The 26,425-nt window shown below is 44.2% G+C and overlaps 1 protein-coding gene across 1 annotated transcript; it reads right to left on the bottom strand.

The window, feature by feature from the left end:
* Positions 1-208: 208 nt before the first annotated feature.
* SDC4 (syndecan 4) lies at positions 209-25,547 on the bottom strand. The gene is made up of 5 exons (XM_082225363.1): positions 25,368-25,547; positions 7,044-7,179; positions 5,931-5,974; positions 4,657-4,849; positions 209-3,521 (listed from the first exon to the last, which is right to left on the bottom strand). The coding sequence occupies exons 1-5, from the start codon at positions 25,446-25,448 to the stop codon at positions 3,367-3,369; spliced, it is 609 nt and encodes a 202-aa protein (XP_082081489.1). The 5' UTR covers positions 25,449-25,547; the 3' UTR covers positions 209-3,366.
* Positions 25,548-26,425: the final 878 nt, after the last annotated feature.

Here is a 26,425-nt window from a genome sequence, read left to right as displayed (position 1 = left end):
CTTAGAAAGGGTAGAAGGCCCCTTTGTCTGAAGAGGCACTTCTACATGTTCCGGTGGTCTGAGGGGGTCACCACTTTGGACTCAAAACAGACATCATGCACACAGGCAGGGCTAGAGCCTTTGGGCTGGTCCGTGCGAGTAAAGGGAGATGAGTCAAAACCTACCCAATATTCATCCCCTTAATAGAATTATGCAAGAGAAAGCAGGATTTTTATTTTTTTAAGAAAGTACCAGTTTATTTTATCAAATCAGTGACAGTGAAAACAAAAGCAAATATACAAGAAATCTCATTTGAGCAATAAGGAGGCAGACATGTTTTCCAAGCAATCGTTATAAAAATGTGCTAAGTATATAATCCTCCCCACTCAGCCCCCTACCCCAAACTAAACAATTCCAGAAGCCAAGTTTGAAAAGACTTGTGCTTGTGCCAAAGCAAAATCCATTGCACAGACTTAAAACTTTACCCATATGTTCATCAGAGCAGTCTAACATACACATGATCAAAAATCATCGCATGAATTCACTGCCAAAAGTGTTTTGTTTTTGTTTTTAAGGGAAGGCAAGCTGTACATTGTTCTGGTAACGTCTTATCAGAGAACCTTGCACAGGCCCCTTCTGTTCACGCAAGGACCACAAAGTTAAGTGTTAAGACCACGTTTTTAAAAGCTACAGCTCAAAGAATGCAAGTAGTTCAAGATTATGCCAGGATCTGTGTGGTTAGGAGACGGCCTTTTGCTGCACAGTACCCGATTTCCTGCAAATTACACAACCACCTCCCCACTGCACGGAGACCTCCCTTTGCTCTCAGAGGCGACAAGACTGTGCAGATGCAATCTGATCACATCGGAATCAAGTGGGGCCCTGAAAAGCAACTTCCGAAGAGACTCGCTTCCTAGGAAACCCAGCTTACACCAGATACACTGCAAGTCACAGCAGCCATAGTCCATGCAATGCAGCTTAAAGGTCCTTGTAATACCACTATCAACATCCCCAACCCCAACCCAAAGAACTAGGCTCTAAGCCTAGCTCCGCTGCATCAGTTGCACACTTTCCTCCAAACGAGGGGTGAGGAATCTCAAGCCAGGATGCCAAACACAAACCTCTAGGTCTAGGACACTACCTGCCTCTGAAGACTCTCCCCAGGCAACGCACCTCTTCATATCCCCTCTCTGCCTGGCTAGAAGGTGTCCTTCAATTCTGAGAGTGCCTTTGGTTGCCTGGATGGAGCAGAGAAATTAGCAAAGGCAACATTTACATTCACTGGTTTACCCACTTTTGCTCCTGCTCCTGCTCACTACTAGCATGTGGTGGTCCTAGACGTTTGCCCAGCTGGAAAGGTGGTCCTTAGCCCAAAACGAAAAAGAAAAGAGAAGAAACGACTTCCCCACCCCCACTTTAATCTTTGCACAGCACAGACATGTTGTTCGAAACTTTTGTACCATTCTGACATAACCACCAGTGGATGAAGATTCTCCCCAACAGGAACCAGCATTTACAGTCAGGTAGAACCAGCAGCTGGAGAAAAAGCTTGGCCCTGAAGATGCTCTTCTTTAGAAGAGGAACAGCAATGTGCCATTCGGAACTCTGAAAGCCAATAGCCTCAATTAAGAGCCCAAAAGAAAAACAAATATGTATTTGGAGCCTCTTGGCACTTGCCTGAAGGGGGAATAGCAACTTTGCACAGAGACACCGCTCTCCGTACCAAACAGCTTCTGAAGTCTGTCTTCTGTCACCCCGTGGCATTAAAAGGGCAGAAGCAAACAGCAGCATGTGGCCGAATCATGCCCACACCCCCAGCAGTGAAATTCCATGCTGCCTGTGCAGTGAAGCTGGGTGTAAAAGCTGGACTCCAACCCACACAGCTGAATTGTTCAGCTGCCATTGATTAGCAACACCGTATGTGAAGTAATGACTCCATCGAGAAGAGGAAAGGAAGACATTTAGGGGAACTCTGCAAGGAAGAGAGCAGCCCAGCACGCCTTGCAAGAAGGCTGTACAAAACCTCAAGTGTGCATTTTACTGGAATATATATATATTATAGAGCTCCACAGCACTGATAATAGGCTAAAAACACAAACCTCCAATTATATTTTAGTCATGTTCAAAGAAATCTGATTTTTGCAGACAGACATTAATTCTAGCAGAACTTATTGCCTTCGGGTATAGTACACAGAATCAAGCTTAAATAGTTTTCACAATCATTAGGAGTTTCATTATATTAGTGTTTTACGTATAAAAAGAAGAGTTACCAAAAAACAGAGCAGCCATCTTAGAAAGTATAAATAGCTCTATATAAAAACAACAACCCAGAAACTTATTTGCTTTTACTCCAGAAAATATATTTATAATTATATATAAATATTCTCTTCTCAACTGCCTAGAATAGCCTATGATATGAGCTTAGAGAGCTTTAACATACTGTAGCTGCTGCATCGGTTCTGGCAATGAGCGATATAAAATGCCATTCATCTGGAGAGATGTCCAGCAAAGGGGGAAAAGGGGACTTAAAAAAAAAAAAAACAGAACTCATGAAAATTACAAAATATATATACTTTTTAAAATTTCGGAATACTTTCTACAAACTTGTAAAGGCAGGGAATTTTTCTTAGCGTCTTTTATTTAAGGAAACCCTCTTCTAAAAATAAAAAAGGTATTTCTTCAACTCAGCTCCATTTAAAAAGTGGGAGACATCCCCCCTGCCACACACACACACACACACACACACACACACACACACACTGTTCTGCTTTTATAGGCTACCCAGCCCTCTCTCCACCAAGGAAGAAATCATCTCTTCACACAGCCGCATCCAAAATAGTACTGAGATACTCAAGTCTGCAGAGAGCAGATCTGCTCTCTCTCCCAAGGCTAACGTGCACTGTAGCGCAGGAGATTTCATAAATTAAGTTCTTTACAAAAAAAAAGAAAAAGCCTTGTAGAGCTGTCCCTGCTACAGGTCAACCTTCTTACAGGTAGAAATGAACTTACACCTTTTCTGCAGACAAGACAAGTTGGAGCACTGCAACCAAATGCGAACAGTTTCACATACGAAACCCCTTCACCCAACCGAAACAGAGCATTTGGCAAAATTTGCTTTGCATTTCAGGACACATGCACACTCGCACACCCCACAAGGGGTTTTTTCTCCCTAGGACGCTGCCTTTTTTTTACTTTGCGTCCTCGTTGGCTAGCGGGATGGGAAGGGTCACAAAGTTTTTATATATATATATAAAAAAAATCACTTTGACGGTTAGATCCAAGAGAGCATTTGTCTCAGAGCTTCTTGTCCGCGGTCCAAATGCTTTTTTTTTTTTTTTTACAAAGTCTGTTTCTGACTCCCAAATGGGTTTGTGTCGTTGGCAAGCCTTAGGCATAGAATTCGTTTGTGGGTGCTTTCTTGTAGATGGGCTTCTTGCCCAGGTCGTAACTGCCCTCGTCCTTTTTCTTCATGCGATAGATCAGGAGGAGGATTGGGAAGACAGCAAACAGCAGCAACCCAACTGCCCCACCTGCAATAAGAGCTAGAAGTAGGGGGGAGAGGGAGAAAGGAAATAGCAGCATATAGTAAATACTGTGGAAACAGAAGATTTTCACCTACTTCCAACACATGTCATGCAATGCAGCTTCCGTCTCAGGCTTCCGTTAGACAGTAAGTACTGGAAGCTGTTTTGCACCCAACTTTAGTTGCAACTGATACTAGGTATTTTTTATTATTATTACAATTAAATCATTCAACTGCTGCCCTAAAGAACTCAAGGTAGAGCACAATGTTTTCCCCCTTCCCACCTATCCTTGCAACAGCCTGTGCTACGAGGGTCAAGGTATTGCCAGCCGTGACTTTGAAAATCATTCTAGTGCTCCAGGAAGTGTGTGTAAGAGATATCTCATCTACTGGAATCACAACTGCTGCATACGTCAGCTCCATGCACGGGTCAGAATGTCTGCACAGGTTCAGCATCATAATAATAAATAATAATTATTATTTATTATTTATACCCCGCCCATCTGGCTGGGTTTCCCCAGCCACTCTGGGCGGCTCCCAACAGAATATTAAAAACACGATAAAACATCAAACATGTTTTATAAAGCATGCATGAGCAGCAGCCCTACTAAAATTCAGGGCACAGTTGATGCTCTCAGAAGCTATGCAGATGTTCCAACCGATGGAAAGAAGCCAGGTGCATGGAAGGAGCATGGCCCTATCTTTGTACTTATCATCTCACTAGAGATCAAGTATGTTCCATGGGGCTCCAATCTCTAAACACAACTTCTTGCACCTACTCATATGGAGTTGGGGAGAGGGGCTGCTTAAACCTGCTGAATGTTTAGGCTGAATGTAAGTTTAAGTAACGGAAATGCTTCTTATTTTGGGTAGCGATGTGAGTAGACGACTGCGAGTTTCTCAGAACTGTGGCTGCCCATCTACAGGCCTTCACATGCTTATAGAAGATTGGCCATGTTGTTTAAACAACAGTTAAAAATACGTCCTCTCCCCACCGCTCCTGTATATTTTCGTTTTCCTCTTATTTGTGCAATACACATCCGTATTGTTAGTTCTTTGTATTCCTGATAAAAAGCTTCTCTTCAGCAAATGAAGCTTCTTCCCATTTTAAGGAGTGGCAAACTTAATTCTTCCATCAAAAAGAAGATGGTTACCTGCCAGAACTTCTGTCCTCTCAAAGATGCTGCCATTGGCTGTGCTGGCCATCGAGATCTTGTTGGATGGCTCATCGCCTTCTTCAGAGGGCGCAGGTTTCCTGAGAACAGAATCGTTTTCTATTTCTATCACAGCAGGCTCGCTATCCTTTGTCTCTCCTTTGGAATAAGGGATAAAGTTGTCCATGGGCTCCTGAATGAAGTGAAAAGATGAGTCATGCCTTTGTACCTACACAGCTGAGAGCAATGCTTCACAGAACGGAAAAGAAAGAAGGGTGAACGGTTGAACCCGTCTGGGCGCCAGCATCTCCCCTTAAGTGTTCCAAGAGAACAGTAATAACCAAGGGTCAGCACATCTAGAGACAATATGGCAGGACTGGCCAACAGCTGTAGATGCTGCTCCAGAACAGATTTATGTTGTTTATATAGCAGAGACACCCTGGTATTCTGGAAACAGATAGCACTGTCAAGTGTTACTACACTCTACAGACTTGTCAATGGACAAATTTTACGATGATTTGGAATTCATTTTTATAAATACCGTATTAGGTTAAGGTCTGGTTAAACTACAGTAACTTTTGTTTTTTGTAACGTATACAATTCCTTTTTGTTTTTTTCTACTTTGTTTTCTGCATGGGTACTATTTCTTTTTCCTTTTTCTTATCCTACTCTGTGCATTTGTAATTATGTACTTTTTATTTTCCAAAAAAGAAAATAAAAGAGCGCTACTACACTGTACTGTTTGCTACCTCGGTATGTGCCATTTCCAATCGCCATTTACCTTGCGTAGCACACCTTAAAAAAAAATGCCCAGGGGTCTTTAACATGCACCATTTGCCTATGTCAAAGCCATGCAGATCTACACAATAAGTAAACCTACCCAGCAGTAACCCATTCCCTCAGTACAAGGATTGCTACTTGTTCAATGGGACTCCCTCCCCCCCTTCCTTCTTCTCCCACCACATGTGCACCACACCTACCCCAAATCTGCTCCAAAGGGTTGTGGGGGAAACCCCGGGACAGATTTAGAGAGCACACAGTGGGAGGAAAGTCCCATTTGACAGGCATAAATCCTTGCGCTGACAGGAGGTTCGCTCAGCAGTGCAGCAAATACAAGCCACTGTCGCTTTGCATTTCCAGTTTTCAATGTTCCTGCAGGGGTTCAGTAACACAGCTGGGTGGCCTGTTCTCAGAAGCCATGTAAAAGCAAGTCCTAGGTGGCACATCAACTGAATGACTTCTTCGCCAAGTGGAGAGTATTTGCAAATACCTACCATAGGTCTTTCAGAGGCTGGAAGTAAGGCATCCTCTGTATCATCTGCATAATGAGGGGAAAAAACGTATTAATTCTCACCAAAACGAAGAAACTGCGATTTATACTGCCAGATTTATACTGCCGTTCCTTCAGAAGACTTTGGCAAACTTGCATCAGACAGCTTATCGCCTCATCGTGCGCTCTCCTCTTTCACATCTCCACCCAACCCCCGACTTCCCTGACCTAGTGGGTTTTGCTTCAGGCAGCCGGTTGCAAGGACTGCCACTGCAAGTCCACACACAGCGTGCTGTTTGACTTGTTTTCAAGAGAGGAGCTGCCCTTCTTTCAAACACCCATTCCTTGAGGAGAACTGGCTCATGTAAAGTCCCAGATCTGCCCCAACTTGTTGCGTGCTAGTTTCGGAGCTTGTTTTTCCTCCGCGTTGAGAACGCAGCGTGCAACAAGTTGCCGGAGCAAGGCTGTGCTGGGGGTTTGGGAAAAGCAAAGGGGACAAAATGCGAGGCTGTTGTGCCATCAAAAGGCTGAAGTAATGAGAGGGGAGGGAGAAAGAAGAGCCGTTTCCGAAGAAAGGAGGAGGAAAGCTTCTTCCTAAATACAGCCTTAATGGGGGTTGTCTAACAGAACCACAACAATGTGGGAAATTTCCCTGGCCAGTGACCAGCTGCCGCAGGTCAGTGAGGATATTAGAATTTCTTAGCTAGTTGTTCCAGACAAGCACAGGCTGCATCCCCACACTGTTGGAACGGTGGTTGTGTGACAGAAGAGCATTTGTTTCCCTTTCAAGTTAGGCATGTGAACTAGAAGGTATAAGCAGGCATTCAGATTGCAATAAATGGCAAAGCAGGATGAGCATCTCCCATCCACGCACACCTGGCTATGGGTGGTTGTGCACTCGCAAAGCCTCAAATTAGGGAGTACAATGCTTTCACCCCAAGTTTAGCCAGATGATATTCAGCAAAGTAAATAGGAGCACAATGCAAACAACCTGTGTTCATCTCAGATTTATAACCTGCGGCTTACTACAAGCCTAGGCAAGAAGAGCACAGATTTTACACATGCAAAAGGCTGTTTGGCTTGGAGCTAGAGGCAGTTTAGAGTGAAGCATATATACCTTCTTCATCTCCTGAACCTGAGTAGTCATAGCCATCTTCATCAATTACAAAGTCAGGCCTTGAGTCCTCATCATCTGGCAAATCTCCAGATGGAAATTCATATAGCTGTGGGTCCATAGTCTCGGTTTCTCTCACCTAAGAAGGGAAAACAAGATTTAAAAGGAATAGTTAATAATAATAATTATAATAATAATAACAATAATATTTTTACCCTGCACATCTGGCTGGGTTTCCCCAGTCACTCTGGGCAGCTTACAGCATATATAAAAACATTGCAAAATGCCAAGCATTAAAAATTTCCCAATACAGGGCTGCCTTCAGATGTCTTCTAAAAGTTGCATAGTTCTTTATCTCCTTGATATCTGAAGGTTTGATATTAGTAGTCCGGGGGGGGGGGAGAGAGAATACTAGAAGTTAACAGATTGGGTAATTAGACACAATAATTTAACAAAATCTGAAAATCGTATGAAAACAAATAAAAGAAAAGGGAGTTAGAATTAATTATTCTAAGAATTCTATTTTAAGTGTTATGAACTAGCATAAATGAGTGAGGAATTAAGAAATAACTGGAGTGTTTATGCTGTATTAGTAGGATTTAGAAATACAGTGGTGCCCCGCAAGACGAAATTAATTCGTTCCGCAATTTTTGCTGTCTAGCGAATTTTTCTTCTTGCGAAGCACGGTTTAAACGGTTTAACAAAGTCTTGCGAGGCAAGCCCATAGGGGAATTCGTCTTGCGAGGCAAATCGCGAATGAAAAAACCTTTCGTCTAGCGAGTTTTTTGTCTTGCGAGGCATTCGTCTTGCGGGGCACCACTGTAAGTACTTTATTTACGGAATGTAAGACAAAGCGTTGTATTCATAAGCAGAAATTGGATGAAACGGTAGAATTGTATTTTTGCGCGCGCGCTCTCTCTCTCTCTCTCTCTCTGTGTGTGTGTATTTATATATAATTTATAGGAAGAGTCTTGATGGACCAGATGCCAAACTGGTTGTTCCAGAGATAGGCAGAATTCAAAGATGTTTTGATAGCTTGATTCAAAGATGGATTGTAGCTTGATCAACCAACTTAGAAGAACATGTTTAAAAGCCACAGGAGTTTACGGGCTGCACAGCTGGCTCCTGCAGGACAGGGGCATTTCTGCATCAAGTTGCAAGATGTACCATTGAAAAGCAGCAACACTAGTCACCATACCAGAGCCCTAACTCGAGCTGCCAAGGTGACACATAACAGTAGATCACCCAAGTGCCAGGGTGTACTGCAAACCCACTGATAATTAAGAGGATTGCCAGGTCATTACCAGAACTAGTGCCAGAAGAAGATGTGGTCCATTTCATTTCCTGCCTTGCTCTTCTCTACTTGCGGAGTTTCATCCACTCTACTCTGAAACTTCCTATGCATCAAAGTAAAATCTCTGCTTGCTACAGCAGGGAAGGGTGAAGAGAGCAGGCAACTTCTCTGGCTGCCAGCTTTAAAGGCACCACGACAACCTGGCAGTAGCAACCCTATTTAAAGTTCTTGCAACCATCTTGCCCTATGCTGCCAGTGGGCAGAGGGAATGTCTGGCCTGTCTTCCCCCACAGTGCTGGTGCCTGGAGCCAGCCGTATGTGAAACAGCACTGTTTGCTTCCCCAAGGCCTCCGAATTCAATTAACACAATTATACAAAGGTTGGAACTGACAGATTTGTTTGCTTCCCCCATCTGAAAATTCTGCTGACAAGAGGATCAAAGGGTGGTTTTTCTTTTTTCTTTTCGTAATAAATACTAACTCACTTGAATTAAGTGCTCCATCAAGAACATACAATTTAAAAAGCAAACTCAGCAGCTGCCCTTTGAAAATAAAAAAGAACTAAATGCTGGGGCCTAATGCAGCCACAGATATGGAATTAGCACAGCAACAGCAGCAATAGATAAGCTGTTGCACGGTACATAAAAGCCAAAGTGACTTTGCCAAGGTTCAGATGTCAAGCTACGCAGTTTCATAAGAGCCTGTTTACCTTCCACTGTTCAAAGAACCTGTAGCAACCTTCAGAGTTACTCCGAGGTAAGACAGCTTCCCTTGCAGCTCAGTACACCTTGGGTATCAAAAGACCAGTATGGAAGCTTAGAAATACACACAACTCAATTCCAGAATTGTTAGGTCATTTGCCAGCTTGAAGTAACTGAACTATTTTTTGTTTCCGCCTGAGGGACAAATTTCCATCTGCCCGGATAGAGGTAGAATTTCTCTGTGTCAAGGTATCTGGAGTCACTTACTGAAGAGCAACTGATTATTAACTTACTATTACCAGAGGAGAAAGCTTTTACGCAGGAAAAACTGAGAACCCATACAGCCAAAGAGGCTGCAGCACTGGATGGATGACCCAACGGCACTAATAATGAATGGCATGTTGAGGGAAACAGGTCAGAAAGTCCTTTTGCAAGTCCTCTTGCCAGCTCTAGTCTGATGCAAGTTCAGCACGAGTTATAGAGGCAGTCAATGGCAGAAGTATCCTGTGGTTGCTTCTGATCAGGACTAACCAAGAGATTCCGGATCTCTCAACCGTGCCATGCTACAGGATCTAGACACTCTGCATGCAACCCAAATGGAAAACCGAACTCTGCAAGATGGGATGCATTTTGTGTGCAGAATTTGGTCCTTGAGGCCACAGACTTCCGAGAGAAAGAGTTGGTCCGCATACGGCGACCAGCTTTTGTCCTCATTGCAAGGCAGTCCAAAGCAAGCAGTTCTTAACTGCAGTGGCACACCCATATGTCAACTAAGGCTGCATTCATTGCGATGAATCACAGGTATAACTTTCCTTTGTGCCCATCTGTTGCTGACAAAAGGCTTGAAAGACTAAGCAGGCTAGACTAGAAAAATGGCTAACAGAAGTAGGCGGTGGGTGGGTGTGTTATCAGATCAGAGGATGAGCAAGACTACAGTCAGACATGCGCCATCTTTTGTGTGCTTTGATAAGCTATTACTTAAACTCGTTTGCAAGAAAGTGACCGAGCCGGATACAAACACAGACTTGACCCAGATGCGTTTGCTGCTGGAGGAGCCCATGCGATTGAATGAAATACCATTGTCCTATGTCAGCCATTCCCAATCTGGCGCTCGATCCCCAGATGGGAGTTGTGGTTCAAAATGCATGCCAGGAGGGCACCAGAATCAAGAAGGCTTTCCTCAAGCGCATGAACTCAGCATCAGCATTGGGCGACTAATCTAAGAACAAAACTTCTTTATTAATACATAGGAGTTTTTTGAGAGTTAACAGAGACCTTTAGTGAGGCCAAAAAGGTATTGAAAGAAAACTTCTTTAGCAGTAGATTCTATATCTACAGAGCACCAGAAAACAGAATATTTGGGCACAACCTGAGGATAGAGCAGGAGACAGGATTGCTCCATCCACCATTTTGAATCTCTCCCCCAGTGGCCACAGCCACAACCCCCAGGAAGGACAAGCTTGCGCCAAGTCCTGAAGGTGCTACAAGTCAAACCTTGAAGAGCAGCCTCCTTTCTTGCTTGCTTTTGAGCACAGCTCTTTAACCCCAGGTTAGCTTCTCAAATGTGTTTCCTGCACACCCAAGGTTTAGTTATTCTGCTTTGGTTTATACTAAGCTACTCCCGATGCAGCTGGGAATATGGGTCACTAAGAACCACAGGGTTTGTTGCTAGGCCTAAGGAACACTGGACAGCTTACTTCATATGAGCAAGTTGTAAATGGAGACTGAGGCTAAACAGACCATAGAATCAAAGAGTTGGAACGAATTCTGAACACCACCCAGTCCAAATTCCCTGCAATGCAGAACTCTCAACTAAAGCACCCACGACAGATGGCCACCCAACCTCTCTTTAAAAACCTCCAAGGAAGGAGAGTCCACCAGCTTCTTGGACAGGCAGTCCTGTTGAACAGGGTGGTAACTACATTTCTGTGCTCTGGGAAGACTTAAATCTGCAAGGCCAACCACCTTCCAATATGTACTACTCTACTTTGGTAATATGGTGCCCTGAGTGAGGACAAAATTTGGCACCCTTTCCCGAATATTTCTTATTTTCACAATAATTCCTGTTGGTACAGTTGCTTTTCATGGATCTTCTCAGTAACTACTGGTGTAAATATAGGTTGTTGTTGTTGCTGCTGCTGTTCTCCCCTCAGCTCATCACCCTGTGTGAGGGAACCACCCATACTGCCCTAGATCCAGCACTGATTCTATGAAGGTGCATTATGTAGTCTTACTTGGCCCTTGCTGCCATTCTTACAATAGGAAGCTGCACCCAGAATGAATCACTTGCCATTCACTCTGTCTACATGCAGTCCCATTTCTATGCCCCAACTGCCCCCAATTCCAACACACAAGACATTTTGATAATTGTGTTTTCTTTAAGAACTCCAAAGTCTCTAAAAATGTTACGTCTGAGCAGGGCCTGTCCACATTTGCTTTGGGCCAATTTAAATGGCATCTCTGGAGATCCTTTAGACTTCCACAGAGTTTCAGGAGTTTGCAGCTAGGTTTCTTCCTTTTCTAATAAAGGGAAATTGGGTTCTTTTCTGTTTCCAAAGACCTTACTAGTCTTACCTACCTGATATTCCAGAATCAATGAATGAATACATTGTGAATCTATCATAATGATCTGGGAGCACTGAAAGGGGTGGGGGGCTAATCTCCAGGGCTTGTTTACTATGCTCTGTCCAATCCTAAAAGCCCTGCTTGGTTTTAGAAAATGAAAGCAAACTGTGCGAGTGCCGATTTTGGATTTTGCTGTTCCTCCATTATTTTCTGCTTTTTGAACAGAGCTGCACAGGGTCAGCCTGATGGGCAGTTCTGTTTGTTTTTCAACCAGAGGGGCACTGCAGCTCCACGAGCTTCTGGCAACGTATACAGGCTTTGCTATTAATATGCTCTCCGGCTGAATCCTTTAACTACAGAAGCCTGTCACTTCTACATTTAATCCAGTTGCAGCGTATCTTCTGAGCATTAAGGAGATTTGCCCATATCGAGTGCCAAGCGAGATTAACAAACATGGCTGGGAGGAGCACAGGGGCGGAGAAGCAGCTTTTCTAGCCTACAAATTGCTGAAAGATTTGCTCTGCAGCTGCCAACCACAGACTGTGTGCAGGCACACATGCACACCTTGATTCTGCTACCCACAAGCGCTGTTGCAGCAAGGCGGTCAAGTGTTTTAAGTGCCACAGAAATCATATGCACCAAGACATACCCAGATATTCTGAAGGATGACTGTTAGTGCAGAGATCATTAGTAAAAGCTATATTTAATGTGTATGCCTGGTTCCTTTCTCACTTTCACAGCAGTGTTCAAAATTAGCCAGGTGCTACGTGACTTTTGCACCTGGCTTTGAACCATTTGCAACCAATTGAAGATATCTGGGCAGCAGGTTGATGCCTGACATCTGGGGATCAGAGGATCTGGACCGTTTTCACACTTAAACCCCGCCCTCCAATGCTGTAGAATTCTATCAGTTATATTTTATCTGCACAACCAGAATGAATTTCTGGAACCAAAATGCTTTTCCTGTGCAGCCTGAGCAGTCCCCATTAAGAAAAAGAGGTCGGAATAGGCCAATATACATGTGGAGTGTCCCTGGATGAAGCGAATTTTGTTCTTTAAGTTTTCAACGCACTTAGCCTAGCACAGGGTTGTCATCTGAACTAGCCAGATGTTTAACTGAGAATCAATCACAGTCAACCCATCACTTGAAAAATAAGACTTTAGAGCCATCTTGCCCAAAAATGGCAACTAGACATTCCATTTTGGTGACTGCAACCTTGGTTTAAGGAGCCACTGGGCACCTAGCTTATATATCTGAGTTTCTGTTTCACGATTTCAGCTCAACCACCACTTCTTGCTTTTCCAACTGAACTACCCAAAACTGCCGCATCAAAGACCATTAGCTGCCTTATTAGGGGAATCCTGCTTGTGACTCTAGCAGCTTTCAGAACTACTCACTTCTATAGATCCAAGCCCCAGAATCCAGATTCTTCTCTAGGCTCTGCTGAAAGACAGCAGACTCCAATTTGCAAAATCTCAAGAGACAGAGCCCTGCCATGCGCCGCTTTTAACGGGGCAGGCAATTAAATCTTCCATAGCCTGCCTTAGCTAGTACTTCCCAGCAATGTGTACATAAGCAGGTGGGGTAAACCGTCAGACCTATTGGGCTGGCAGCACCAAGTACAAGGACCTGAACTAACAAACTCAAGGAAGAAGGTGGTAGTTTGCTGCTAACCATTTGCAGATAGAAAGCAACTCAGTTTGGGGGTGGGGGAGAGCTGCGTTCCCATGCTGTGAATTCCTGGTATTCAGTCTTCTCAGAAGCCAACCCCCCCCCCAAAAAAATATGGCCGACGCACACACTTAATGCCTGTATCTGCCCAACTTCAAGGCAACGCATTTAGGGTGCAGCTTTTACAAAAGTGTGGGAAAAGAAGCAGAGACAGAATTGCCAGTCAGGTTTTGTTTATGGCACCGCTTTATTTGGTTAGCCGAAGATGCTAAAAGCTTCATTGGGTGCAGAAGATACACACACGAGTGACAGGCTACGTATGTGTGGACAGATGGATTAGAAGGAGTATTCCCAAGCCTGTGAAACATCGGCTGTAGTGGCTCTATGACTCTTGTCAGTCTTGATTATAAAGCATGCTTGTTCTTGGCTTCTCAGTCAGATAGGAGTGGTACCTTTGGGATCTAAGACAACACCCCTGGCCCCTCCCAGACACTGTTAAGACGATCTACGTGTGCCCTTCCTTTCAAAGTATGCCTTTAAGTGTTCGCTTAAATGTGCAAATTGTTCTATGAGTTGTACTGTACTAGTAAGTAGCTTGTGCTGCCTGAATCTAATTTGCTCGGTGTGCAGGGAGGGAGAGATGGGGTAAAAAAGAAGTTGCACAGAAACTAGCACTTCACGGGGTGGTTTTTTTCTCTTGCCCACAATTAATGATTGACCAGTATTTCCCCCACCCAGGCTATTATTACTTCCCCTCCATCTCTGCCTTCATCATCAGGACTATCAAGCTTTTGATCTGACCACCCTTTCCCCAGTGTTGCACTCCCCAGGCTATTCTGCATATCTGTCTTTGATCAGGCCTGGATCCAGAGATTCCTGGGAGCAAATACTCCTGCTGACAAGATGGAGAAAGCAGAAACAAGATTTCCACCGATTCGCCTCTCCTCTGTAGTCCGCAGGGGTTTGCTCTGGGAACCATGTGGGTGGTGGTGCAAGAGTTAAGTTTCACAGCTAGTACACAGATGCAAAGGACTGAATTACATGTCACCAATGCTCTTGCAGGACTTGAGGATAAGCTAAGCTACCGGTATTGTCACCAATACAAGCACCAAGTTCATTTGTTTCATCTTAGCTCTGAAGACCAAGACCTATTATGTTTCTCTGTATTACACTAATTATTCTGCCTTTATTAAGCTGGATTTCCGTAACAGGTAATTTATTGAATTCATCTTGAATTATACCTCTGAAGGGTTTCAAGCTAAGTTCTGGGGAACAGCTCCGGGTTCCTCAAGAGCTTATCAAAGACTCTTCAAAGGCAAGTTCAACAATAGCTTCCCTGCAAAACAGATTGCTACCCCACCTTGATCTTACACTGCAACATGCAGCTGCATGGGAATGTTCTAGACTGCACCACCAATTTACATATGAGGCAATGGCAAGGCCAGGTGAATAGGTGCACACACCTGTGAATGGGCAGGTGCACAGAATATTCATGAAGGGCACTGCAGAGCAGGACAGTGTTGGTCAAGCAAGTCAACATCAAATGGGTGCCCTAAAACAAACAGGTTTAGGAAGTTTTCACTGTACAGTATAGTTGTCTTCCCAGTCATTTCTACGTGTCTCCCTAAAATGGCTAGGGGGAGATTAAAAAAAAAATCCTATTCTGCATAAAGTTAAGAGATCCCGGTGTACTTTTTAAATTTACATTCAAAATCTGCTCCTCTTTGAGTCATTTTTTCATTAAGAGTTTGTGTCCTTGCTAAATTTGGAGAAAGTTCAACCCTTTCCCAGCCCTGATCTGAATTAGCCCACCTCCCCCCCACACACACAACAGCTGCATTTTCCTTTTCCAAACCATAGTTTGCCAATTCAGATGTAGAACTATGGTTTGACTAAATCAGGAGCTAATTGAAGCAAAGCACACTAGGGAAGAGCATATGCATCCTTCTTGTTCCTGCAAAACTGAGCCAACTCAGTGTCTTAGCAGCAAAAGAAAATGGACTTGAATCAATGTTTAGAGGACTGCTGCTTTCATGATGAAAGTTGAAGTTATTTACATTCTGAAGGGATGTTACAGCCATTTTAGTTCACCCCCTTGGGCCAATTTCTTCTGCTTGCAAGTCATGTGCAAGCTTTAGCCAACAGCATTGCCCTACAGGACTTCAAATCATATTAGCCCATATAGGTCAGCTTTACAAGTGCACTAAGCTCACTAGATTTACCTAACGTGACTCAAGTAAACAGAATATGATGTTTGGACAGAGCCATATTGACAATAGCTGCAAAGGCAACCCTTAAAAAGCCCCAAATTGGCACGTCCCCATCATTTCTCCCCCACCTGCGCTGGGCTCACGTAACAGCTTGGCAGCTTATGTGGTCCCTCAGCCAAGGTAAACTTCTATGCTTCTCAGGTTATTGGATTCTAAGGCCTATGCCTTAGAAAAGTGTTGCTTAAGACTTTCAGAGCATTTAGGAAACTTGCTATCAGCAGTCTGTTCCAACTCACCAAACTTCCTTCAAAATGCCTTTGCTGAGGTGAAGGGTGAGGTCACATCTGACAAGGCCAACCGGGCCGGGAAAGCAGAAGTATCACTTGGTTCAATCTTGTGACTCGCTAGTTCCAAGGAAGGAAGGGAATCCTCCCGTCAGCAGACTCTCTGGAGAAATTACAGTCGTGCATATTTCAGCTGTCTTGCGTATCCTAAGAAGGTCTTACTGTGCAGAAAGCCCCAAAAGCCACACCAGCACAAAGGTTACATGGCATTTTGAGACACTGGCTTTCATGCAGTGCTGGATTACCAGGTAGGAAGAGGAGGCACCAGCCTATGGGGACCCAGCGACCACGGATCAAAATAATATTGATTTGATGTTGAAAGTAAGCTACAATCAAGCCTTCTTAGTTCAATGTGAGGTAGGTCCCGGGATTTTGACTGCCTAGGGGCCTCCTCAGGGTTTAATCCAGCACTGATTTCATGAATTGAGACCATGTAGATAACCTTTTTGGGTTTTCACACCTGCAATCACTCTGCACCACGTCCCAAGCACTCTGTTTGGACGAGAGAAACAGTATGGGGTAAGGATTTACCCCACCTACCCAGCTTGTGCAAATACAATTCTCTTTGTGCACACACTTGTGTTCACGACTGACTGCTTGCAAGTTGCAGATTCCAAGAAAACAACACAGGAAGGGAGGTGAAAATGTTCCGCTTTTCTCAGCGGATCCAAGGTATTTGTTAGGTGACCCGAGTGCAATAAATTGTCTGTGTGTGTGGAAGAAGAACCACATCTAAATTACAAAAGATTAGGAAAAATAGATGGTCTGCTTAGTGCATCATCCTATTTGCCACAGTTGCCAGCCAGAGGTCCACAAGGGCAAGAGACCTCTCCCGTGGTTGTTGTGCAACTGGTACCCAGGGACATGTTATCCTATCCTGGAAGCTGGATACAGCCATCTTGACTAGCAACCATGGCTGATTCATAGCTCCTTGAGACCTTTTGAGTTCTCCCCTACGCAAAGATGCTCCATGCTCTACCGTCTTAACTACCATCCTCAACTGGTTTCCAAGATCCTATTAGCTTTCCATTGCTAAGGTACGTTTAATTGTTCATTTATCTGGCACCCCCACACTTAAGTCCCGATGAGCAAGATACCAGGAAATTTTTTTTACAGGTAGCAACAGTTTGTCTAGGTTTGTTTGCACAGCTGTTTCTTGCAGGGGTTTCTGCTTTACATAATCTAATCTAATCAGAGGGCCTAGAGATTAGCACAGCCTTCCTCTTCTACATCTGATTAATACTGTGACTTTTCCAGACAATGATGCTTTCCAGGATCACAGGAAATATGTAATGTTTACAGTCCAAAGCATCAGGTACTTTCCACTATTATAACAGCACACCAAGCAGTGCACTGAACCAATCTTTCCCATAGCTGAAGGAAAATGGGCAGCACAAAGAAAGAAGTCAGTGGAACTAAGGAATTCTTCCATTAAATGAAGCCCACCTACATGAATCCCTATCAAGTCTGAGGAATACCAAACAGTGTGAGGATTAACCAAAAGTGGGCAGTACATAACAAGGGAAAAGAGTGGTCAAAATTCCTTTTTTAGATGCCCTTGTTTTGGTTTTTTTATAAAATGAAATCATTTGCCGAGCAACAATGGCAACTCCACTTTTGCCGCATATTCGCTCCTAGTGCTGTTTTGCTGGATGCCAAGTCTTTTCTTTATTTAGCCAAAATCTAAGCGTGTGCAGTTCAATACGTCAACCCTTTTGACATTCTGTAAAATCTCTAGGGTTTTAGTGTTCAGAAAGGGAATCTTTATCACTTATTGACTCTGCCAATCCATTGGCTGGGTGGATGAGGCCAACCAACAGAAGAAGCTCTCCACAATGACTCAAGACATTACCATATGAGTTACCATCCCTTCGCTGTTAAGAGGCAGCATGTCTCTTAATACCAGTTGCTGGTAAATATAAGGAGGTGTCTGCTACTGAGCCCATGTCTTTGCTTGGAGTCCTCCCAGGGGCATCTATTGGCCACTGTGGAAAATAGGATGCTAGGCAAGATAGGCCTTTGACTTAGTCCAGCAGAACCCTTCCTATGTTCATAGGAGCAGCCAAACCTGTGTAGTCAAAATTAGAGGCATTCATAACATAATCCAGCAGATTGCAGAGTGCTGCTTAAGGAGTGAGAGAAGAGTATCCGCCTTAGCTTGGAATTTTTGGACAAGAGAGTTCTGGTCTTTGCCAGTTCTCCCCCTTTTACATATGCAGCTTCTGCGATCACTTGCCAGAACTGCAACACATCAATGGAAGCTGATTCAGTGTCACTTTTATATGAAAAGAACACTCATTCACATGCTCAGTTGTAGCTACTGAATCAGGGAGTTTTCCAAATAATGTGCAGTTCTCAGAAATCTGAGTCAAGCACAAGACCTGCTACCACTACTAATGAATGGGTGGGGGTGCTGACAGTTAGCAATTCACAGCTTCAGAAAGGCCATCCACAAAATGCACACACTGGCATATATGTAATTCTGTGTCCACAGATCTTTCCATGGCATAAGGCCAAGCAAATACACAATTCCTTCTACTGGATTCAACAGGTCCACACCTTCGGTCCTACATATATGTCAAATGTTTGCCGTCCTAAATGCCACCTGCTCACTGTAAATATGTGTGAGCCTCCAAGAGCTTATACACAGGTTCTGCCAAGTTCAGTTAATACGAATTATTTCGTGCACTCACAGACTGCATTCCTACACACACTTAGGTGAAGAGTAAGCCCTATTCAGCTTAATGGGACTTATCAGTGTAGACATGCAGAGGACTGTGCTGCAAATCTCTAAATTTTTCATTACCAAGATGCAGTAGTGGTGTTTTTGTTTAACTTTATTTCCAATGAAGCCTTTATGTTTTCCATAATAAAGTTAGTCCCTACCACCTATTCTGTTTCTCCCCATCCTTAACCATCACGTGTCAATGTAGCTGGGGAAGAAAGAAATAGGAAAACAAAAGAGAAATAAGAAGGGGAATAAGGGGGGAAAACTGTTGTTGTCTTTTCTCTATGCTTCCTGCATTGCAGACACCTATTATTTTTCTCACGTAGTCAGAAATACCTTGGAAGCAGAAGAGCAGACCCCAGTCCTTTAAAAAAAAAACCACTAAAGAAGATGTATTACTCCAAAACATTTATTCTAGTGCAAGAAGCACTAGGGTCGGAGACAAACTGAAAAAGTCACTTGCATGAAGGTGAACAGATTCTGCCTCTACAGAATAAGCTCTGCTGAACTGGTCACAGGAATGCACCTCTGTTTTAATTTAAACTGATTTGAGTCTGGTAAAAACAAAAATACACTTAAAGGGCTTGCAACATGAAAAATGTGGTATTTCAACATGGCCAAATGTCCTATAATTAAGTTATCCGCTGTGTATCAATGCATTCAAGTTGTTGCTTACACCTTTAAAAGACACAGGAACAACTGTTGCCTCTTCTTAGGGAATTGTTTTCCAGGCTGTGTCCCTGCTCTGTTCTGAGGAGCTGAGCTTATCAGCCTCGTCACAACAAACCCATCTGAATCCAAATATTTTCAAGCTTCTTTTCTCAGGGCTTGTATTACTCCACGTCTAAGCAATCAGCCCAAATGTCATCAATAACAGCTGCCAGAAGGTCAGGATAACTCAGGACAGTTTAACTTCTCTGGTTTACAATAGTGTCTGATACAAGAGGAAAACTTCTTGTACATATGACATGCACTTAAGACTCTTTAGCAGTCCTCCACAAGACCCTCTCACCTCAATCAATTCCTATTATTGGCATAACAAGTAGCCTTCTTTGTTTCTCTGTATCACACACAGATGGGAGGTCAGCCCGTTCCCAAACGTGTTGCAATGCCTTCTCTTTCCCCTACTCCCCCCTAAATTCCTATGTGACGTAAGCACAATGCTTGGAGGTTGTCCCTCCCTTCTCCCCAGTAAGTTTCCATTAACTCATCTTCAGTCTCATGTAGGAACTTGCCAACAGCACCAATGAACCACAATCGTGTGTCATACACTTTCCCACATGTTGGCATCTTTCCCAACCCAGTTTGACATACTGGGCAGAGACAGCACTCTCCAGCTGAACAAGGGTTTTTCTAATCAGTCACAAAGCACCACAGCTGCCATGTCAACCACTATTAAGATTTATGGAACCAGAGATGTATTTTCAACCACCATGAACATCTTGGCTGAAAAAAGTGATGACAATCATGGCAGCCCAGGTTGTTAAGTGATGGCAGCAGAACTGGATAGCAAGTGTCTTATTTTCTGGTACCAAAATCTGATAAATTACACATATGTGGAGGGACCTCTTGGCTTGACAATGCAACTACCTAGCTCTGGGTGTTCTCACTGTTAGTATAAGGCGCAGGTTTGCCCAACTCAGCCTTTCTTAAGCAGGGGGATATGACAATTCAATGCAAAACTAAGCCAAACAACATTTTGCAGTGGACTATCACGACCACGGCTCTGAACTACTTTCACATAACGTGAATCTAGGTCTGAAAGTATTACAGCGTTAAAGGAAATCAGCAAGCCATAAATGTTACATTCACAGCTATGAAAGGTGGGCGGTTTAGCAGTCAAGTAGTGCCCAAGAATTTGAGACAAAGTTGGTACCAACCCATGGAACTATTTCTCTAGAACTCTATGATGTTTGTCACAACTGCACATCCCACCCAGAGCCATACATTAATCATGAGACACTGGCGGTGGAAAGAGGCCTAGAAAGAATATCTGATGGGGCTACCACTAGCCCGGCAGCAGTAAGTCAACACAGTGTGAGAAAGTGGCTGAAATCCTACAGCATCACATGACTTTGGTATACCTGCTATTAGATGCCATGAGACTAGTAACAGGAAATTGGAAATCTTAAGAGCCAGTGCCGAAATAGATGTGGCATAACAATAAAAGGAATATAGCTCTTTCGGAAACCTCTAACTTATCTCCGTCAAGCAATTCAAGGAGAGACTGAACTCAATTTGTTTGATAAAAAATGGTATCTTTTAGAATACTGTAACTGAATGAAACTTTATTATAATACAATGCCAGGACAATTTTTCATTGTTTATAATTGCTTTTTTTTTCTTTCCTTATTGTTATTGTAATGGAGGAGGGAAGGGCGGAGGGAAGAATGGTATCCATTTTTTAAGTTTATTAATAGCAGGTTCAGACAGTCTGTAGCAACCCTGTCTTCATCACATGGTTATTTGAAAATATAGGGATCTGGTTTGGGGTTTTAGACATATAGTGGACCTAGCATTTTTTGTAATTATGCTGTACTCCATAATACCCAAATTGCACAATTTTTTTTGTCTTTTGTTACTGTAGAAGACATTAATAAACATTTTTTTTTAAAAAGAGATCAGCCGTGTTATCACACTGTGGGGCAAAGCTTGCATCACAAATAATAAGTAATATATCTACCGCCTGCAGCCCCAAATACATTGGTCAACAAGTCCACCCCCATTTTGTTACTTAGGGCAGATCCAAACAGTGGCATTTAAAGCACATCCAACGCACATCCCCCCCCCAAAAAAAAAAAATTATTCCTGGGGATGCTAGTTTGTGCAGGGTGGTGAGAATTGTATCTCTGTGACAGAGAAACTACAATTCTTAGGAGTCTTGGGGGAAGGAATGTGCTTTAAATGTGTGTCGGATGTGCTTTAAATGCATGGGCCTTAGTAATAGGGTCTTGATTTGCCAGTTCACAATGCTTTGAACCTCTTTCCTCCTAAACATAGTGGGGAGAGAAACAGACTAGTGAGGATGTTCTCTCAAAAACAGGGATGGGGAATTTTGTAGTCCTTCAAGATGCTGCTAGACTTGAAAGACTTGAATGCCCATCTGCTTCAGTCAGCAGTCAATGATTATGGATAATGGGATCTGGAGTAAAACAATATTCCCCATCTCTCATCTAGAACATGTCCAGATAACTTGCAACCATGGTTGTACTAGCAGTCTCTGATGAGCTCAAGAGATACTCAGTTTACACTTTTAATTACTTGTGACCAAAGTGAACTGCACTTCATCTGTACATGCCTAGCAGCTGTTATTTTAAAGTGTGGAATAGACAGTCCTAGCGTTGGTAGATGCTGGAAAACAGAAATCAGAACTGTACTTCTTACCATGTTTCCAGTTCCTTTGCATTTTCTGCTATTTGATAACCCTGCAACCATGAGGGCTAGAAACTCCTAAGAAGTGAAAAGCTGGGATTGTCCAAATTCTAAATGGCTCCCACTGGCCACACAAGAGCTGCGTGTGCCGTTTGACCATATATTGCCTATATGGGGAAATGTGGTATTAGCATCTAATTTGCCTTTGCGATGCAGCAAGAACATTTGGAATAGCTGTCAAGGCCCATTCTTATTTTCCCTTTGCAGAACAGGTAGTTATATCACATCAGGCAAATGAGGGCACACCTGAACTCTGCCCGAGCCTGTCCAAATCATATGGTACAAACAAAAAATAAAGTTACATATTCAGGTTAACAATGCTGGTTTGATTGAGAGAGACAGAAGAAAAAACTGAGCAGGAATAGAAAGAACAAGCCTGAGGGGTTCATGGCAGCAGGACGGGACAAACCAGTTTGTTCATTAATAATGCTGCACTACTTTACAAAATGTGAAGCGGAGCCAATCAGATACTTAAGTTTTTGGAAATTCTACTACTGTTTTAACACTGCAGAGGAAAGCCAATTTCACTGGCTCCTTTACTCTTGTAACACCGGGGACCTGGTTGATTCTCCATGACAAAGATTCATGTATGCATTGGATGAGCAGCTTCAGGAAGTATTTGTTTAGATTTACACCCTTCCTTTTTATTGCAATACTTGGAGGGTAATGAATTTACTGGACCACTTTTTAAAGTGTTATATATGCCAATCAACAAAGTAGTAAAATACAACATTAAAAAAGGAGACAACTGCCACAAGTGAATACGTGGATTAGTCTACTGAAAACTCCACATAATCTTCCTGTCACTAAATGGGGCCATTGCAAAAAAAAAAGGTGGGGGAGTACATTCCTGTGTATTTGGACCCACCATCTACTTCAGGCCAGGTAGTTAACAAGACTGCAAGTAAAAAGCAGAAGATGGCCAGATATTTTGATAACACTCAAGCCCCATGTCAACAGCATCTCTGGCTGATAAGGGAGCTGAAGGAATGTTTAAAGATAGTGGCAAGTCTCTGAACAAAAGCTGCTGATAGATCCTAGAGCCTAGATTCAAAATTACCTGAGATTTCCTCAGACCTACTGAAGGGGGGAGGGAACACACCCAAAAATCCAGAACCCCTGGAAGAAGTTTCCCAAGAGGGTTTCTTTACTGGTGCATGAAAGGAATCTCCACGAAAAACGAAAAAACAATTTACTACATCGCAGTAACAAAATGAGGTCATATCACATCAATATATGAAAAAGTTATGTTTTCCACAAACTAAATGCAGCACATTAAGAGCAATCGGGCAAAGTAGCAAACACATGCTGTAGTGCTTCCAGGCAACTCGTACTTAATTATTTCTGTTGCCTATGTCCAACTACAGCAAAATGATGTACGCTGAACCTGATCTACAAGAAGGTCAAGGAACACCCCTGCCATTTGCAGAAAAAGCCTCATGTGATAATAACACAAAAGCTTCATCATGAAGGTGCCAGACCCAGCTCTAAGGGGAGGGAATTCCACAAGTTGTGCTTTTGGTCCAAGCAAAAAAGAAAGGTTTGTATTGGTAAGGAGACAGCACAGGTAAATGTTAAATAAACCACAGAGGGAAAGATTAAAACAAATCTATCCCTATCAAAAAGGAGTTACTATGGAACTCATTCCCCTAGGAGGCAATGGTGACTGCGGACTTGGATGTATTTAAAAGAGGATTAGACCATGGGTAGGCAAACTAAGGCCCAGGAGCCAGAGCCGGATCCGGCCCATGTGTAGAATGTGTGCTTTTATTTAAAATGCATCTCTGGGTTATTTGTGGGGCATAGGAATTTGTTCTTTCCCCCCTCCAAAAAAAAATAATAGTCCAGGCTCCCACAAGGTCTGAGGGACAGTGGACCGCCCCCATGCTGACCCCTGGATTAGACAAATTCATGAAGAGCAAGGCCATTAATGGCTACTAGCCATGATGGTTATGCTTTGCCTCCACAGTCAGAAGCAGTAATGCTACTCAACATCAGTTGCACCCCTTCAGATGCAAAATGTCTCCTGCCAAGCCTATACAACACCATTACGTTAACTGAAACAAGGTTCTCACCACCCCACAACGGTTTTGCATAGTCTTAGCAAACATATTCTAGCGAGTGTGTATTCGGCATGGTCAAAGGTCAAGAGGCAAGGGTGTTTACCTGAGAAATAACTACCTGTAAAGGTGTATTCTGGTTGGCGGGAGAGGAGGAGCAAAAGGGGAAAAACACACACAGGGGGAAAAACCCAACCCAAGGTCTCCTATTGTCAGAGAACAACCGAGAGGGGAAATTATCAAATCCAGACCTACAAGAAAACTCCCGCTTTGTACCATGCCAGAGCCCTGGGGATTTCACTTAATGGGTTCTGCATGACGTTAGGGAATTGCAACAGAGCCAGGCTTTCGGTCAGCGGTTACTCATTCCACAGCTATGAGCGAGAGGAAGTGCTAAATAAGGCAGCGGGGCACGTTATTTGCCAAAATGTGCTGGTATTTGGAGACTTGAGATGAGAGGGTAGGAGAAAGGGAGGGAAGGAGGGAGGGAGGCGAGGAAGCCGCAAGGCAAGTCAAAAGGATGACGAAAGCCAGCGGGCGAGCGGGCGCAAGGGGAGCAAAGCTGGGGATAGAGTAAGGGTCGCCTATCCCACCCACCCCTATCAGCCTCACTGGAATAAGAGGGGGGAAGTGTTAAGCAGCCTCCAGGCGTTTGAAGTTGGGGGGGGGGAATGCTCCACTGTTAACTAGGGGAGGGGGTCAAGTGGCGGTGGAAGAGGAAAGCAACAAGCGAAAACGGACTGGGAGAGGGAGAAGGAATGTGCATGCTCCTAGCTTCGGGGGGGGGGGAGTGTCTCATTCCCAGCTCCCATCCATAGCTCCAGGGATTTGGAGAGGGGCGTGCATGTGGGAAAACAAGGGGGGGGGAACCCAACCCCATCCCACGTTTCCAAAAAGAGCCAGCAGAATTTCGCCCCAACGTTACAGAGGACAGGCAAGCAAGTCCCACCCCCCGCGCGCGCGCCCGCAGCAGCAGCACCACCAGGAAAGGTTAAGGAGAAGTAAGCGCTCGTTCCAAAGTCCCGTCCCCAAAGCAATAGGGGGAGGGAGAGGGAATGGGGCGGTTTGCAGACTCTCCCTCTTCGCCCCTCGTGCAAAAGTTCGCAAGTTAGAGTGTGCGACGGAAGGGGGGGGCGCGGCAGAACCAACACATTCCAATTATTCCCCGCTACCGACTCTCCCCCCCCCCACCGTCCCCGCTTCGGAAAATACCAAGCCTTGCCTGCCTCCTTACAACCGCGCGCCCCCCGCTACCAAATCAATGCCGGCGACTCCCCAGCGCCCGCCACCCCTTCTTCCCGGGACGCCCCGAAGTGACTCACCGACTCGGCGGCGGCAGCGCCCAGCAGCAAGAGCAGCAGGAGAGCGGGGGCGCACAGGCCGGCGGGGCGACTGGGCTTCATGGCGTCGTGGGGTCCGCGAAGGAAGGCGCAAGAGCAAAGGCTGGTCCGGTGGCGGCAGCAGCGCGGTAACCAAGTGTCCCGTCCTTCCCCGCCCCGCCGCCGCTCAGCTTTCTTATACGCGGCCTGGCCCGGCCCTCCGGAGGAGGAGTCGCCGAAGCTGCGGCCTCCGCTTGCGAGGAGGAGGAGGCGGCGGCGGTGACGACGAGGGGAACTCCCCCCGGCTTGAACTCGGGCTTCTCGGGGTCCCCCTCTTTAACCTTTCGCTTGCTTTAGGTTGGCAGCAAAGCAACAGAAAGTTAAGTTTGTTTTGTTTTCAATACGTCATTGTTGATTTTAAGTGAGAAATACACAGTTCCAATGATACGGACAAGGGCGCCAACTTGAATAAAATATTGGGGGGAGAGAGATAAACCGTTCATAATCGATCACAACACACACCATTTGAATGGTAGTGCCCATGAACGGGGAGGAGGCCCCTCAGTTATTTTATTGGGGGGGGGGCTGAAGGGCCCTTGGCCCCTAGGAGTTGGCTCCTATGGATACTGACGCTCCAAGGATAAAAGGTCTCGGATATAAAGTAATAGGCATTTTGCATACATAAATCGTTGCAACCTGAGTCCAGTTCTAAGGCTAGTTCTGAATAAAAACATAGCCCCCACTCCCTTACTCACAAACATGCACTGTTGGGATGGGGGGCAGGTGAAAAAATGTGAAAAGGGGGATGCCACAGATTGCCAAAATTATCCCATTTCCAACTCTACAATTCTATTATTCTAACCCTCTCCCACTGCTTTCTGTGTCTCCAAGTTGAACACTTCCCAAACATTATTGATCCGGTTGTGCAGAGGAATCTCCTTTTCTGTTTTCCAGTGTTGCATAATTACAAGCCATGCTGCAGTTAACAGAAACTTTAGCTAATGTTTTAATTTTATTTTTTTTAACTGAAAAGTTATACAGTGGCACTTCAGGTTACATAT

Source organism: Podarcis vaucheri (genome assembly GCF_965113315.1).
Source record: "Podarcis vaucheri genome assembly, chromosome: 6".
Taxonomy (NCBI): Eukaryota; Metazoa; Chordata; class Lepidosauria; order Squamata; family Lacertidae; genus Podarcis; species Podarcis vaucheri.
Note: the sequence above shows the minus strand (reverse complement) of the source record. Positions and strands in the feature narration are given on the sequence as shown.